The sequence below is a fragment of the Myotis lucifugus genome, unplaced genomic scaffold (genome assembly GCF_000147115.1).
Source record: "Myotis lucifugus unplaced genomic scaffold, Myoluc2.0 scaffold_49, whole genome shotgun sequence".
Lineage (NCBI taxonomy): Eukaryota > Metazoa > Chordata > Mammalia > Chiroptera > Vespertilionidae > Myotis > Myotis lucifugus.
In genome coordinates, this window is record NW_005871097.1 from 1,338,300 (window position 1) to 1,354,422 (window position 16,123).

The 16,123-nt window shown below is 41.5% G+C and overlaps 2 protein-coding genes across 2 annotated transcripts in view; one reads left to right on the forward strand and one right to left on the reverse strand.

Annotated features, from left to right (window-relative positions):
* MAP3K15 (mitogen-activated protein kinase kinase kinase 15) overlaps positions 1-1,564 on the forward strand; it is a 75,104-nt gene extending 73,540 nt beyond the window's left edge. The window contains exons 27-29 of the mRNA XM_023753736.1: positions 720-811; positions 894-970; positions 1,477-1,564. Of these exons, the coding sequence (XP_023609504.1) occupies positions 720-811; positions 894-970; positions 1,477-1,564 (257 nt within the window). The remainder of the gene's footprint in view (positions 1-719; positions 812-893; positions 971-1,476) is intronic.
* PDHA1 (pyruvate dehydrogenase E1 alpha 1 subunit) lies at positions 643-15,902 on the reverse strand. Its single transcript, XM_006088546.3, has 11 exons — positions 15,757-15,902; positions 11,800-11,859; positions 11,079-11,252; positions 10,192-10,318; positions 9,249-9,340; positions 8,392-8,484; positions 7,434-7,589; positions 6,980-7,051; positions 4,839-4,906; positions 3,528-3,636; positions 643-2,842 (listed from the first exon to the last, which is right to left on the reverse strand). The coding sequence occupies exons 1-11, from the start codon at positions 15,811-15,813 to the stop codon at positions 2,678-2,680; spliced, it is 1,173 nt and encodes a 390-aa protein (XP_006088608.1). The 5' UTR covers positions 15,814-15,902; the 3' UTR covers positions 643-2,677.
* Between the last annotated feature and the right edge of the window lie 221 nt (positions 15,903-16,123).

Genomic DNA, 16,123 nt, shown 5'->3' on the forward strand with positions numbered 1-16,123 from the left:
CTAATCAATAATAAAAAGGAACTACTGGTACATTAAAAACAGAATGACTCGCAAAAGTGCTATGCTAAGTGAAAAAAGCCAGATTCAAAAGGCTATATACTATGACTCCATAAATACAGACTATTTATACAATATTCTGTTAAAGGCAAAACTATAGGGACAGAAAACAAATCAGAATGGGCAGGGGGGATTGATTACAAAAGATGTGGCTCCTTGCTACACATCTTGGGGTGATGGACATTTCTGTATCTTGATTGTAATGGTCACATGACTTTGCTGCATACCTAAAAGTGGGCGGTTTACTGTATAAGTTACACCTCAGTAAACCTGCTTTGTTCATTCTGTGCTCTTACAAAAGGGCTATAGCTACCTCTTAGAATGTGAATGGATGAGGCCTGAGACAAAAATCCCACTAAAACATATTTCCTCCTTTGATTTCCAGTGCAGTTAGGGATGTGACTCCTGAGAAAAGGCATTTTAGAGATGGGAACAAGTATTTAAAGTGATACATAACCAAGTTCCAAACTAGCTAAAGGTCACAGGTAAGGATTATTTGACTCTGGACTATTGTACACTGTGTATTAGAGCAGCTGAGACAGGCTCGATCCATTTCCTTTTCACATCACATTTACATTCTGGAAGAGTTTATTTCCTTGTCACTGTTCAAGTTTTATTGTTACACATCAATATACAATAAAACAAACTTCTAATTACTACAGAGAACCCAGCATCGTCTTATGAGCAGAGAACATATCAAGAGCTTGTAGACTGGTTGCAAATGCAAGGAGCAGATGCAGATACTATTGAAAAGGTAAATTTACACCCCCCAAAAAACAATCCTATGCTATTATCACAAAGGTGCTTACTTCCTATGTATTTGATCTGTATTTCAGATTGTTAAAGAAGGTTACAAACTTTCTGATATTCTTAATGACATCACGAAGGAAGACCTCAGATACCTTGGTCTACGGTAAGAACAGCCTCAGAACACTGTACAATAGAAAACGACTTTTTTCATATGATTATGCTTTTAAATACAGTAGAAAACAAAGTGCTGCTACCTTTCCCCCTTCATTGAACTTAATTCCTTATTCTATGGCTTAGAAAACTCTAAACTCTGCAGTTTTCCCAGGTTCAAGTTGGGAGTAAAGCCAAGAGATGGCAGAAGCCAAAGGCTATGTAGGAAAAGCAGGAAGGCGAAATAAGCGCTCTCCCCATTCCGTGCTACACCAAAACATATCTTTAAGTTACCTCTAAGACAATGTCCCACTCCTGCTGGGGCACAAATGTCTCCTCCATGTGTGAAAAGAACATATTTCTATTTTAACTAAGTTTTTACAACGAGAGAAGAAATCTAGACAAGCCTAGAATTATATACTATAGTTTTTGCTGTAAGGGCTCCTAAAGAAGTATTCTGTGGTGTTGCTTTGAAGTTTTCTTTTGACTCTACAGAAGACTCTTCTTTTTGTTTCGTAGTGGTGGGCTCCTCTGCAAGCTCTGGAGTGAAGTCTCCCAGTACAGAAGACAGACTCAGGGGGCCCCGGCGACCCAAGATGAGGGTTAACCAGTCAGCAAAGCCAGGGGACAGAGGCAGCAATGAGCCCACATCTTTGTTGTTAAGTTTCTCATACAGATACACATAAAACACCATGAATAATTTAAAAAATTGAAGTCCTAAAGAGTTAAAGAACAGAGAGGGAGCAAGGAGCTGATATCTTTGTTGTTAAAGTTTCTCATAGACACATAAATCACCATGAAGAATTTAAAAAGTTGAAGTTCTAATGAGTTAGAGGACAGAGAGGGAGCAAGGAGCTGACATCTTTGTTGTTAAAGTTTCTCATACAGACACACATAAAACACCATAAACAATTTAAAAACTTGAAGTTCTAAAGAGTTAATAAAAAATGTTTTCACTGGCTTTCATGTTTTATGCCTCTGTTTATCAACATTTTAAAGGTGAGTAGAACGGTATGTATTGTGAGAACAGTGATTGTGAGCCACAGTTTTGACGTCCAGAGTATTATGGAATTCTTAAAAATTAATTTTAAGTTACTTCAATGAAAAAAATCAGCACATCCTATATAGCACTTGCTGCAAAGATAAAAACAATAGGTGTTTAACAAAAAGGCTAGGAATCAGTTTTAGGTTATAAGTTAATAGTAACTGGTTAATTGCACTTTAAGTTATTTGACCTTTGAAATGATTGTGAAGTAGTCCTATTTAAAAATGGAACTGTCCTTCTACCCACTGCCTGGTTAGACAACTAAATGTTGTCTTATAGGCGTGTGTGTGCATTAATGTACGTTGTTGTTAGCTGTGGGGTTGGGCCAGATGGGGGAATGAGCCCCTACCCCCCAAAAATAAGGTGGCAGAATTGGACAGGCATACAAAGAATTGTTTTTCCTTTCAATAACTAAAAAGTACCTGTTAAAACAGTGTACAAACTAGATCAAATAGACTTTTTTAAGGAAATAATCTGAAGGAAGCTTAAGCAAAGTCTGTTACCTATTTAGACCTATATAAATCTAACATAACCTTTAATGCAATACTGTATAAACCGCATGCAATTACTACCTTAATCTACATACATTCTATGGGTGAGAACAACAAGAATTCCTTATAGTTGCTGTCAAATAGCCCACTGAAGATGTAACCATCCATTACATGCAGTCTCCCATTAACTGATGGACTTAAATTTGATCCACTGATTTGCACCCCGAACTTCAAAAGGTGGCTCGTTGGAGTAGATGTGATAGCCTAGTTCTTCCAAAGGTGGTTCAGGATCAGCTGTAGCAAACTGGGCAGCATCCTCAATTTCTTTCCTCACTTCGACATCAATTTCCTAAAATCAGATTACAGTTCGAGATTTTTAAGTAAACACAGTTTAAGTACCAAGTCGTTGTACTCTGATCCTGTCGCTAGTATAACTACAATTCTTCTAGTACTAATAAATAGCTGCTATAAAGATGTTATTTAACTAAGTGACACAATGATATACCCAGGAATATTTTGTAGTACAGACATCAACATTTAAAGTAATTATACTTTAAAGCCTTCAACATTTAAAGCCTCGCTCAGCCAGTGAGGCTCAGTGATTGAGCATCAACCTATGAAATAGGTCAGGGTTTGAATTCCCAGTCAGGGCACATGCCCAGGTTGCAGGCTCGATCCCAAGTAGGGGGCGTGCAGGCGATAGCCTATTGATGATTCTCATCAGTGATGTTTTTATTTCTTCTCCCTTCCTCTCTCTGAAATCAATAAAAATGTTTTAAAATTACACACACACTTCCTAGTGTAGAAACACGAATTTAAAAAAATAAAAATAATCACCAAACTATATTTCTAGGAAAAAATAATTGTGCTCTTCGGAGGTTTTAACAGGCTTTGGCCAATATGACTAATGTTCTGTGATAATAGATACTTTCCCATAAGGTAGTTCACTGAGGAGTGGCAGCTATTTTTGTGTGGAGAAATATCGATTGCTCAGAAAGGAAAGCTCACTTTTAAACCACCAAAAGTAACAATACCTTTAATTCTTCAACACTGGCAAGATTGCTGTTCACCATTCTATCCTTGAGAAGCATGATAGGGTCACTCTTACTTCTTACTTCCTGAATTTCCTCTCGTGTACGATAACTACAGGGAGGGAAACATAGAAGTAGGTAAGAACAGTTCCAGTATAGCAAAGAGTTCTGTGATATATGGAAGTATGCTGCTGAGATGGAGCTCATCAATACCTGTCACTGATGGAATGACAGAATTATATTTTCAAAGCATAAGAACTGAGCCTGCCGTTTTGTAAGAGCTGCTTATATCTTCTATAGAAAACTCTATACTGGCTATTAATTCACCTGGCTTCCCCAGCATTGTGACCACAGAGACCAAGTCTTTCTTTGCATCTTTGATCTAGAGGTAGGGTCTGAAGAAAGTGGAGCCTCTTTCTGTGTCAACTGTCTCACTCCCTTGAGCTCTAAATTTCACGTAGGTGGGGACAGTGGCGATGGTTCTTGGTAGTGATAATCACAGACTTTGAAGCAGTAGAATGTCAAGCAGGAAATAAATGTGCCTTTCTTTTCTCCCGTAAAACCCTGGAGAAGTGTGGCCAGCAAAAACTTGCATAACAGGGTTTCCAATTCTTGAATCCCTGTAATACATCCTTGTCCCACGCATCATTTGAAATAACACTAAAAGGACTACCATTTTTTGAAAACAGAATTACAGAAAGTGCATTTTTCCATATAAGTTGCTCTTTATATTTTCCCTTAGAACTCCTCCACTCTACACTCAAAGGCTTGCTATGGCTTACTTTGACTAAATCTGCTACTATTGTGTCTCTCCCTGGGACCACAGCATTATATGCCAGAATTTCTAATTGACACATAAAACTCCTACCTTCTAGTGTACCCTATCTCTTTGTGACTCATCTATTTCAACATACTGAATGCCCCATGTGCCAGCTGGCCTCACTCCATACCAGCTAGAACATTTTCAAATTCTCACTTTAGAAAAAATAATGCCACGAAAGAATCTGGGGTAATGTCCCCCAATTTACTACACCATCAGACCTGCTTTATGGAAAATTTTCTCTTGGCAATTTTATTTTATTGCTGCTCATGCTAACATGTAGATATTATATAGTAGGGATTGTTCAGAATACTTTCTGTATTGGAACCACTTTATTGGGAGGCACTGCTTTCCAGCCAGGACTCATTTACTTGAAGCCAACTAGTGTCTGACTTCAAAAGCAAATGTTGAAATGATTTGCTTTTTCATGTGAATAGCACCATTCATAGCACATCCCACTTTAGACACCATGCTCATATTTCCCATGACCATACCTGACTCCAGGATCACTCATGCTGTGTCCATGGTAACGGTAAGTCTGCAGCTCCATTAGTATAGGCCCCTAAAACAGAACCCAAGGGAGATTAGGCAAGACCACAGGCACAGCACACCAATAATCAATGGCCTCAAATGTACACACTTGCAGGATCAAACATATTCTCAACAGATCCATAAATCAGGTGAGTTGTCAGGAATTTATTAGTTGACTGCTGCTTATCTGTTCTCATTTCTAATACAGATTGACTGCATGTTTCTTCATTCTCATTTTAAACAGGAACCTGCCCCAATTTGTTGGGAATCAAAAAGGCACTTAGCATATTACAGAGCCTACTGATGTTAAAGAATGTTTGTTCCAACAGTGTTGCATTTGTCACAGAATCCTATAAAAACAGCTTAAATTTAAGGAAGAAAAACCTATTAGGAAGCAGGTATGGCAGCAGAAAGGGGGATGGCATTTATCTTCAGGGTCACTAAGCTAGTCTTTCTCCTCCTATCACAGGTGACATCTATAAGCATACTGATCCTTTAAAAGCACTAGAGAAAAATACCAAAACTAACAAAATAAGATTAAGGCAAATCTCCATGTGTACTGGAAAGCACAAAAGGACAGGAGAACTAAAGATAGGCTGGGGAGGTGAATTTCCACCTCACATCCATTTCAGGCATTGTTCCGTAGGGGCGAGCAACCAATCCTGCTGCATTCAGATCTGGCCAGTGTGTAACAAGAAGCTGGCAGGTACCCTGATACTTGACCCCATCTGTCTCTCTGCTGGGAGTTTGGCCAGCCTGGCTACAACCAGGCAGCTTGCTCATAAAACACTAGCTCCCTACAAGAACCCTTTCGGGAGGGAAGTGAATGTAGGATCTCTGGGCAGTTTGGTGTAGTAGTTAAAAAGGGAGATTCTGAGTCCAAGTGCTTGGGTTCCAATCCTAGTGTAATAGATACTAGCTATGTACCCTTAAGTATTCTGTTTCCTCATCTGCAAAATAGTAATTACCTAACTCAGAGTTGTGCCAATTAAATACTTAAAAAATACTTAGTGCGTTACCTGACATACGTCAAGCCCTCAATAACTGTCACCTCTTCTTTCTGTTATGTCATCCAGCAGCCATTTGGAAGTACAGTGGGTTTGGTAAAGGGGGCGGTGATAAGGGGCTTTCCAGACCCTCCCCAAATCCAAGATAAAGCTTTGGTCAGGCTGGGAAAGTCAACACATGCTACAAACCACTGATCCTGTTTCCATGTGGGGTTAGACCCCATATCTTCTTTCAGAAACTGGGAGGGGCACGGTATTCAGCTTCCAGGGCCTGGACCCCTAGTCCTGCAGTCCTGATGTAGACTGCTGAGCCTGCTGGCACCAACCTGCCATCTTCACCATGCTCTATTTTATTCTCGTTTTCTCTTCTTTAACTGCTCTGCATTTCCCGGCTGCTTTACCCCCTTTCTTTCATTTTCATCACTGCTAGCCAAATCTTAGTTTACATTACTGCCCAGACACACATACAGAAGTCACTGAAAGGTGAACCTCTGGGCATGCTTTCTGGGCTGTGGAACATTGATGTAGGGAAAACATCTTTCCACTAGCTCTGATGGTACATATTCCTCGTCAGGCCAACCTCACTGTCCTCTCCATTGCATAACTGAAAAGTCAAGATTCTTAGGACTGAAACAGCAAGACCAAGATTACATACTTCAACCATAATATTTAATTTATAGAAGACAAACTTATACTGAATGCCTATTATATAAGCAAAGTTCTCTGCTGAGCATTGCGGGGGTCCCCAATCTGTTCACTCCAGCTTATAGTTAATGGGGGGTTGGAGGCACATAATTAACCAAACCAAAAGGCAAACTAGATAAAGTGTCACGATGAAGATAGAGACAAAATGCTGAGGAAGCCCTGGAAGATTTACCCCAAATGGGAGCAATGTGGAATGTTCCCCAGAAGGTAAGCTACCAAGAAAACACTATTTATAAAGGGATCTGATTCACTTGACTGGACTTTACTTCTATCTTATGCACCTCAGTCAGTAGCTACCCCTGCATACCTATGACAGACATGGGGGAGGCAATCTTTTAACTTTAAGACATCACTAGCAATCTCTAGCCCAGAGGCCTCAGATAAAGTCTTACCTTTCCAGCCCTACAATGGGCAGCTGCAAACTTTGTTGCCTCCCGGACACATAGGACATCCATTCCATCTACCTGTTAATACATGGCAAAGGGGCAGAGTATAAATCAAACCGCCGAACAGCATTTTAACTCTACGTGAGCTGTTCCTGCATTAAGAAAATAGAACTCTTGCCCTGGGCAGTTAGCTAAGTGGTTAGAGCACCAGCCCACAGATCTTAAGGGTTGCAGGTTTGATCTCCTGCCTGTGAGGTGCATGCTGGAGGCAACCAATCGATGTGTCTCTCCCATTGCTGTTTCTTTCCCCCTCCTCTGTCCCTTCCACTCTCTCTAAAAAAATCAATGGGAAAAATATCCTCAGGTGAGGATTTTAAAAAAAATGAAAATACAACTCTTCAATTTGTCTGAAATTGTCAAGTACACACACAGAGGCATCGAGCCATGAAGGTGTCCTTACCCTCAGCCCAGGAATGAAGTCGCCTCTCTTGTAGTAATCAGTGCTGGCTGCTGCTCTCTCAACAGACGTTCCCATGCCATAGCGGTTATTTTCACAGATGAAAATACAAGGTAATTTCCACAAAGCTGCCATATTGTAAGCTTCAAATATCTGACCCTGGAAGTATACATAAGAAGTTCAAGTGAGTTCACTTTGCTATTTTTCTCAGATTTCATCCTAACAGTTGCTATTCTACCTAGCAGAGAAAGCTTTCATAAAGTATAAAAAGCTGCATCTACAACGAAGCTTCTGAGGAAAGGAGTGTGTGTGTGTGTGTGTGTGAGTGTGTGTTTGTTTGTCTCGAGGGGGGTGGGATGGAGATGCAGCAAGCATCATCTTTTCCAATTAAGGGATGTGAAAAAGCAAACACCACTTGTTTCTGTGGGGCCAAGACAGTAGATAGACCAGGGAAAAGAGGAACACATAAAAATGTGTAGCCATCTAGTTTTATGCTTTACTATAAGTTCTAAGAGACTCAATGGATAACCAGAGTGAACCAGTATCTAAGAATCAGCATCCAGAGCAGGGCCTCACAGAGTGCCATCCACAGACTAGTGACGCCTCGGACCATGATCGGAGAAGCACACAGCGTCAAGGCTCAGAAACTATGAGAGGAGTTTGACAACGCCAAGGCCTCCCAGAGACTGCATCAGTACATTACAGTACTGGTTTAGAATTGGTTTGCAATGGGTGCAAATACAAAAAGGTCCACAAAGTTCGTGAATCACTGAGGTACAGCAAAGGAGAGCTCCTTCACAGGAGCACATCCCTATAAAGCACTTATGAAATATGCCAAGAGGTGAATCTCTAATCTGGCCATAAAACCCAAATTTAGCTTGTCTATTTTAACTAGTAAATAATATCTTCTCTACAAACTGACCTATGAATAGACAACACTCTGAAAGAGGCACATACTCACCTGGTTAGCAGCGCCATCGCCATACAAAGTCAAACAGACCTCATCTTTTCCATTATACTTACAGGCCAGAGCAATCCCAGCTCCCAGGGGCACCTAGTATTAAGGACAACCAAGAAAGGAAGCACAGAAATCCATGAGGGGAGAAATGAATGCTCTGAATTTTAACTCTCGGCCAGAAATTGAGATAGAAATTATACTGTCACTACAAACTCTCCCTACCCCAACCCTATCTATGCTTACCCCACCCCCAATATTAGAAATAAACTGAGAGTAAGATGAGTAATTATTATACTCCCAACTACTAAGCAATAACATTTCTGAACTCAAAGATTCAATTAATTATGAGCCAAAAAAGAAACCTAGGCTTAAAAAAAAGATATTGTAGAAATCTCAATATATTAGAAAGTAAACCAAACAATCTAGATATGATTTTATGCTGTTACTTCTTCATTATTCACTAATTGATAAAAACAACTGAAGTTGGCATAGGGACTCTAAGTAAGCCCTGAGATGCTGATCATCTGCCTCTCCTGGTCTGGCACCAGCATCAGCACTGTCTATAGCAGGAAGAAGAAGTAGGGCCAAGTGGATGTGACAAAGCAATTAATGTACTTAAATATAAATAAAAAAGTAAAGGTATAGCTCCACTGCTAGAGGCTCTTGCTTACTTATAAGTCATTGTCCAAATCTATTTATTAAATGATCAAATGGTAGGGTACGAAGCAATAGGTCTGTTAAGCACTCTAAGCTCCAAGAGTACTAAAATACAACAGAGGGAAGTTCGCTGGGGCATGAACTATTGTAAAGAGAGATGAGGGCCAAATCTAGGAAAGCATGCAATCCCCATCCTCCACTACCTGAGCTCCAACGATGCCATTGCCCCCGTAGAAATTCTTGGCATACATATGCATTGATCCTCCTTTTCCTTTAGCACAGCCTCCTCTTCGTCCTAGAAATGGCAGCACGCACACATATGCATCAAAGACCAAATATGCAAACAAAACCACACCCAAACATTTACTTAAGAGGCTCATCCATTAGAACTCTAGAGGCCAATTAAGTTGTATAAGCACCTGCCCCTCTGTGCAAACACATATTCCTCCTTTTCTCCAGGTCCTTTTATAATAAAGGTCAGACTAGCCCCAGGTCCTAACCTTCCAGCTCTATCATCAGCGAGTTCCCCTCAGATGTTAGGACTGGTTTGTTGTTTTTCTTTGGCAGTTACAAACATTTGATTTCTGCTACACTGGCACACTAAATAGTTCAAGAGCCAAAAGGAAATACTAAGGAGATTCCTAGAATTTACACTGTTTACCATGAAATGCTTCTACTCAATGACTGCTAGATTTCTGCTGGCATGTCACAGTGATAATAAACACAATTCTGATTTCATAGAGCTAATCTTTTTAAACTTTAACCTGAAGGCTCAGATGACCTCAAAAATGGTCAGTTTACTCAAAAGGGAGAAAATGTATTTTTTTAATTCAACATTTTAATATTAACTCATAAGGAGTTAGCATCTTTTTTTAACATTTTTTTATTGATTTCAGAGAGGAAGGGAGAGGGAGAAACAAATATAAACATTAATGATGAGAATTATTGATTGGCTGCCTCCTGCACACCCCTATTGGGGATCAAGCCCACAACCCAGACATGTGCCCTTGACCAGAATCGAATCAGTCTGCAGGCTGACGCTCTATCCACTGAACCAAATAGACCAGGGTGGGAGTTAGCATCTTAATAGGAGAGATTTAAAAACTGAATTCATTAATTTCCCCTTTTTGTAAATTAATAGCAAACCTGTAAGCTCTGCGAGAATTTCTCGTACAGAAAGCCCACGAGTAAAGGTAAAGCCATGAGCCCGATAGGCTGTGATCAGATGGTCTGTGGGATTTATGCCAGCTTCCATGCCCACACAACAAGCTTCCTGCATTAAAGGAAGAAGCATCAATTAATCAATACAATACACAGTTCTACATAAAAGGTTTCCTAGACTGATATGAAACAATAACCTAGCTGAACTCTTCATTAATAACCACAGAAAGTAGCTCTATGATCAGAAACAGAGTGGAGGGTAAGGCCCAAGCAGAAGCCATAAACTGCCAATCCACAGATGTATGTTTTCTTTGGGCTGTAAGGTGATTTAAAAAGAAATCCCAAATCAGCTGTCAACATTAAAATAGAAGGAATCTCACAAGAAAATCGAGTCTTCTGTCGTGTGAAGAAATGAATAGGAAGCATTAGCCCCATATTTCCATATGGCACCAACTGGCTGGAACCAAGACATGACATCCCCTGCAAGTGGGACCTGCAGGGAACTTGTCTATTCCAGTTCACCACCAGTCCTTGTCACACTGTCTTGTATAGCTAGCTTTCTTCACTCATTTATTCTACCTAGCTGGTCCCTGTAGGCATTTAAATTTGTAGTCCTTGATAAAACCCTTTACCCCAAAAGTATATCCAATGCAGGTGATCACAAACCATAAAGGCATAGGAAATCAGCAATGTAATGCATGAATAGATTCTTTAGCATAAGCTGCATAGCACGTCTCACTCAGCATTTTCACTTTTATTGTACAATACCAGCCTGGAATCCTTCCAATGTGTAAGGCAGAGTAATAGCCACCAAGTAGAAGCCACACTTAAATTCCTAAATAACACAACTTTATTACAAAACTATCACTCACCTGACCATCACACAAGTGACAGAAACCACGAATAATTTTCTGTTTATACAGCTGATCTGCCTTTAACTCCATTCGGCGGACAGTCTGCATCATCCTGTAGTATCTGAGCCCATCCTCCCTGGTGAGCACTGTGGTGACAGGAGGGCCTTCTTCCAGCTTGTGAAGGTCACACTTCTGAAATGGAATCAGTTGTCTTCCAGTTACTACAATGTAAACACTGCCAGCCCCATTCTGAGATCTAACTCCATCACAAATAATATTTATCTCAAAAACCCACAGGAATATATCAGAAATGCTGCATATTGCTTCTGACCCCTTATATCATCAAGTTCACTATGTAATGGGATGGGGTACTGGAGGAAGGAAATCTTTCTAAGATGACTTTCACTGTAAACCCCTTGAAGTCAAATGAGTTATAGGTTGAAAGACAAACTTTCAAAGAAGTATTCAAAGAATCTTCTCACTCACAAGTTTTACCGAATCACATTCTAAACTTTGGAGTCTTTAATTTTTTTTAGCTTGCCCTTCTTTCTACCCCAAACACCAGCAAGCTGCTAAGTAAGAAGTATAAATTTTTGCTAAATGTCTATGAACCTTTGATTCTAAAACACTTGAAAGAAAATGGTAAAAAAGCAAAAGTATCAAATGTTCTGTTCCAAGGGTAAAACTGTATATCAAAGGGGACCTGCAGAAAAGTTAACACAAGGAAAACACCTCTTACCTTAATTTCAAATGTAGCATCATTTGCAAAATTACGGGATGCCACCAGCACTCTGCTTGCCTTGAAAGACCAAAATATACAAATATATCAGTATTTTTATTCTCAGTTATTTTTAAAGTCATTACTATTACTAATCCATTTGCAGGATGCAGTCCTGGAACTTGAATAAGCCCCAACATATTCACTGGCTTATCTCCCTTCTCTGCACTGCACTGAGATCTTGTCTTCCAAATGAATCCATGCTTTGGCCAATGAAACACGATTGTACCCCTATCTGAAGACAAACAGCAGAAAGAAAATGGGGGCAAAAACTAAACCAATCCACTCAATCACTTTGTTTTCAAAGAAATTACAGTGAGGATATAATGAAGTCAAAGGCCAAGTTGAAAAGACTAGATAATCTGTGCGCTTTGTTTATGCTACTTTAGTCGTAACCAGATATACTGAGCAAGCTTAAGCTTCACTTTAAGAATCATTTTTCAAATAAAACTATGATTCAATCTCTATTTCAGGCAAACTACTTTTCTATGAAATGGATCTACAAGAAAAATATTTCAGAGTACTCAAAGTATGAGAAATATATTAGTGAGAAATATGTAAGACAAAAGAAATGTTACTTAGCACTCCCTGACTTAAAAACAATAGACTTGAGGGTTGTTTTATAATGTAAACAGATTATATCTTGGGTAGGTTCCTCCTGAAGCCCCACAAGGGAGAGATGTTCTCTACAACAGTGTTCCCTTCTTGATGTTTGAGTGGCTGTCACCGCTCGGTGGGGTAAAAAGCTTTTCATTCTTATAATTGAACATACCTACTTGCAGCAAAAATATTCTATGTGATGGCTAAGGTACAGGTTAGACCATAAACATTGAACTAATTAGCATTATCGGACTATTTTAGCCACACTCTGCCACATTTTCACACACTGATGTGTAAACCAACATGACTTTTTTTCATAGAGACTTGAAGCACAATCTTCAGATGCCACAAAAAGTACTTTTGGCCCTAGCCGGTTTGGCTCAGTGTATGGAGCGTTGGCCTGCAGACTGAAGGGTCCCAGGTTCCATCTTGATCAAGGACACATGCCTGGGTTGTGGGCTCCATACCCAGTGGGGGAGGGGATGTGCAGGAGGCAGCCAATCAATGATTCTCTCTCATCATTGATGTTTCTATCTCTCTCTCCCTCTCCCTTCCTCTCTGAAATAAAAAAAAATTTTTTAAGTGCTTTTGATATGTTCATAGTCATCCAACTTCTAATACTGGACTTCATCTTGGTGAGGGGTTAAGATTAACTGATAAATGTACCTCCAAGTGTACAAGCCTACAGGCAGAAAACTATTCTTATCTCTTTATCTATCAACCATTATCTAATAAAACCAACAAGTAAAGGAAATGATGTTGCTGGAGAGAAAAAAGCTTAAATACTAGAAACAAATGTTTCAGTTCAGTTAGAAGTAGAGAAAGTCCATTAAAATACCTAAGAATAAATGAAGAAAATTGAGAAATGTGGGAAGAAATGGAGCTGAGAGGGGTAAGGTGACAGACAAAAGGTTATATTTGGCAATCACAAAACAGATGTGTTATTTTTAGCAGTTAAAAAAAATATTTGGGATTTCCAGTAAAGATAGGGGAGTAGGTAAATGCTATGCTCACCTCCTCCCACGATCATATCAAAATTACAATTAAATTATAGAATACTGAGAACCACCTGAAGACTAGGTTATCAGAAGCCCCATAATCCTATATAATAAAAGGCTAATATGCAAATAGACCCAACAGTGGACCGACCAGTCCAGTCGCTATGATGCGGACTGACCACCAGGGGTCAGAAGCTCAACATAGGAGCTTCCCCCTGGTGGTCAGCGCACTCCCATAGGGGGAGCACAACTCCCCCAGAAGCCTGGCTCAAGGCTGGTGAGGCTCAAGGCTGGCGAGCACAGCGGTGGTGGTGGTGGTGGTGGTGGTGGTGATGGTGGTGGTAGCAGCGCTAAGGACCCCTGGGGGAGATGTCCAACTGCCGGCTACCGGGCCCCCAGTCAAGAATATAAAGCCACATCAAGACTGGTAGGACGGGTAGAGACACAGAACAGGCAGGTCCCACACCCATAGTGCAGTGATCAAGAATTGGGAGGGTTGGTGTGGCTCAGTTGGTTGAGGGTCATCCCATGCACCAGAAGGTCATGGGCTCAATTCCTGGTCAGGGCATATGCCCAGATTGTGGGCTCCATCCTGGGGGATGGGGGGCAGCTGATTAATGTCACATCAATGTTTCTCTCTCCTCTCTCATCAATAAATAAAAATTTTTTAAAAAAAGAATTGGGAGGAGTAGCTTGGCTGCAGGTCTCCCCTGAGGAGCAACCATTCAAGTGAAAGAGAAAATATTTTTAAAATTCCAGATTCTACCAGTATAAGTGAAACATTTTACCTAAAAAATAAAAAGTCAATAAAAAAAATACTGGTAGTAAAGATCTCACACCAAAAAAAGTCTCACAAAAGGAGTCATAAATACAAACAATAAGACAAAGAATAAAAATTTTAAATGAAACTTAATCTTCTGTGAAATAAAAATTTTGATAACTCTCAACCTCATTCAAATATGAAATGACAGGTACTTAAGTTTAAAAACAAAGTATAGGTCTATGATGATTCTAAAACCAACACATTGAACCCTCTAAGCAGCCTGTGTTAACACAACTGAAACCTGATGATGAATGAGCACACTAGAACCAAGAGCCCAAAGTGCAATGAGCACTCTGGGAACACATCAATTATTACAGCTTATAGAAACACTGGTTAGTGGATTTGCTCTGCTGCAAAAAGGGGGAACTATTAAACAGGGGTTCAGGCCACAGACACACAATCTAGGGTTAATACCTAGTTGTTTAACAATATTTCCCTTTGTGCTACATATGCAGGCAACAGGAAAAATACCCAAAATAGCCAAAAAGGGGGGTGGCTCAAAGTAAGGAGCATTAACTCTTTCACTCTCTTATCCTCATTAAAAAAAATTAAATGAAAGAAAAAGAAATGTTATACGTGGGGAATCCATTACCACTACAATAGTCTTCTCTCAACAAGAATTTCTGACGGAATGAAGCTACATTCCACTCTTGTTCTATCCAGTTAACAGATTACTGCAACTCAAAACTCAATACAGCCCAGCCGGTGTGGCTCAGTGGTTGAGCGTCGACCCATGAGCCAAGAGTTCCCGGTTTCATTCCAAGTCAGGGCACATGCCCAGGTTTCGGGCTCGGTCCCCAGTAGGGAGCGTGCAGGAGGCAGCCGGTTCAACTCTCTCACATAAATGTTTCTCTCCCTTCCTCTTCCTGCAAAATAAATAGAAACATATCCTGGGAGAGAATTAAAAATAAAAACACCTTGCCCAAGGTCGCAGGGCTAGTAAATGGTGAGGATGGTGTTCGAAGGAGCCACTCAGTCTCCGGATTCCATGCTCTGAACATTCTACACGGCCTCTGGGTCAAGAGGAATGTAATTAGGAAGACCAATTACAGCGGGGCCGGTAAGTGTGAGGGGAGGTTGGGGAGGGGGACAGATGTAATACTACCAACAATTAAAAACATTTTTTTAAATGAGTGGACCGGGAAGGGTGGTCAACTGGAGACTCGAGAAGTCCAAGACCCCCTTCTCTGTCTGCAGGAAAACGCACGGGCAGATCTGGGGCACACCTAGCCCCGCGCCCGGAGCCGCGGCTGACCTCCAAGCGACCATCGTAAAGCCCCCACCCCACCCGGTCGGCGCCGGCGGCCCAACAGCGGCTCCTCCCCAGGCCTGGCCAGGAACGCATCGCCTGGAGGCAAAATAAAGGCTCGCGGCTCCGGAGGCACTCCGCGGCGCCATAGTTACAGCCACACCGCGCGCCAAGGCCCGGCCCACTCTCCGGGTCCTCCAGCCTCGGCCCCGCTCGCGCCATATACCGGGCGGCTCGCGCCAACTCACCGGCTTCTGGGCAGCGCCCGACAGCACGCGGGAGACGGCGGCGAGCATCTTCCTCATGGACTGAGGGTAGTGGCAGGGCCAGCGACGCAAGCAGAGCGACCCAGGTGTCTCCGAGTCTCCTTCAGGCGCCCGGAGCGGAAGCCACGCCTTAGCCGCAGCGCGGAGTAATGGAGGCGGTGATACGTCATACTCCTCGCCGGGCCCGTGGACCAACCAGGACAGATCTCAGGGAATTCCCCGCCCACAGGAGAGGGCTGCAGCCGCCCATTGGGTGTCTGCGCCAGAAGGGGGCGGGGCTGAGGGCTATGGGGTCACCCCTTGGCGGGCGGGTGCGGAACCGGGACCCGAGGGCGCCTGCGTTGGGAAG